Consider the following 562-nt stretch of genomic DNA (forward strand, 5'->3'; position numbering starts at 1 on the left):
CAGGATCTCTGGGTTTAGGGTAACACTCCCAAACCACTAATTACCCTCATTAACCAGTGCTAACGAGGCCTGGTTTGCGGGGAAGGGGCCAAACATGCTCCTCTGAGGGGGGTTAGAAGGGTGAGCCCCCTCCCCGGGCACCCCAACACCCTGTTGTTTTGCAGGGTGACCCCAAATCCCAAGGGATACAGCTCCTGGAGAGAGTGGACGTTGTGGAAACCCCCGCGGCGAGTGTCCCTGTTCCTGGGAACTCTGCTGCCTCTCCTGCTGAGCACCTGGCAGGAGAGAAGAGAGGTGAGTGTCCCTGCCCTTTTCTGGGTCAGAGGGAGATTTGGGGGGGGGGGGATTTGGGGCTGGGGTGTGACACGTGGGGTCCTCACCTCGTGCTCGAAGGCGTCGAGGTCGTTGGAGCAGAGTTGGGTGCCCAGGTCCTTGCTGGTGACAAAGGCCAACAGCTCGTTGGCCAAGGCCACTGGGCCCAGCCCGTGGGTCAGGCACAGCTCCACCACTGGGGGAGGGGGGGATTTGGGGGGCGTTAATGGGGTTAGGGACATCCCCCCTG

The 562-nt window shown here is 61.6% G+C and overlaps 1 protein-coding gene across 1 annotated transcript in view; it reads right to left on the minus strand.

Moving 5' to 3' along the window:
• Positions 1-508, minus strand: part of POLA2 (polymerase (DNA directed), alpha 2, accessory subunit) — a gene marked incomplete at both ends in the record, with an annotated part of 1,672 nt that extends 1,164 nt beyond the window's left edge. The window contains 2 exons of the mRNA XM_010005967.1: positions 190-275; positions 381-508. Coding sequence (XP_010004269.1) covers positions 190-275; positions 381-508 — 214 coding nt within the window. The remainder of the gene's footprint in view (positions 1-189; positions 276-380) is intronic.
• Positions 509-562: the final 54 nt, after the last annotated feature.

The sequence above is a fragment of the Chaetura pelagica genome, unplaced genomic scaffold (genome assembly GCF_000747805.2).
Source record: "Chaetura pelagica isolate M959 unplaced genomic scaffold, ChaPel_1.0 scaffold2021, whole genome shotgun sequence".
NCBI classification, from domain to species: Eukaryota; Metazoa; Chordata; class Aves; order Apodiformes; family Apodidae; genus Chaetura; species Chaetura pelagica.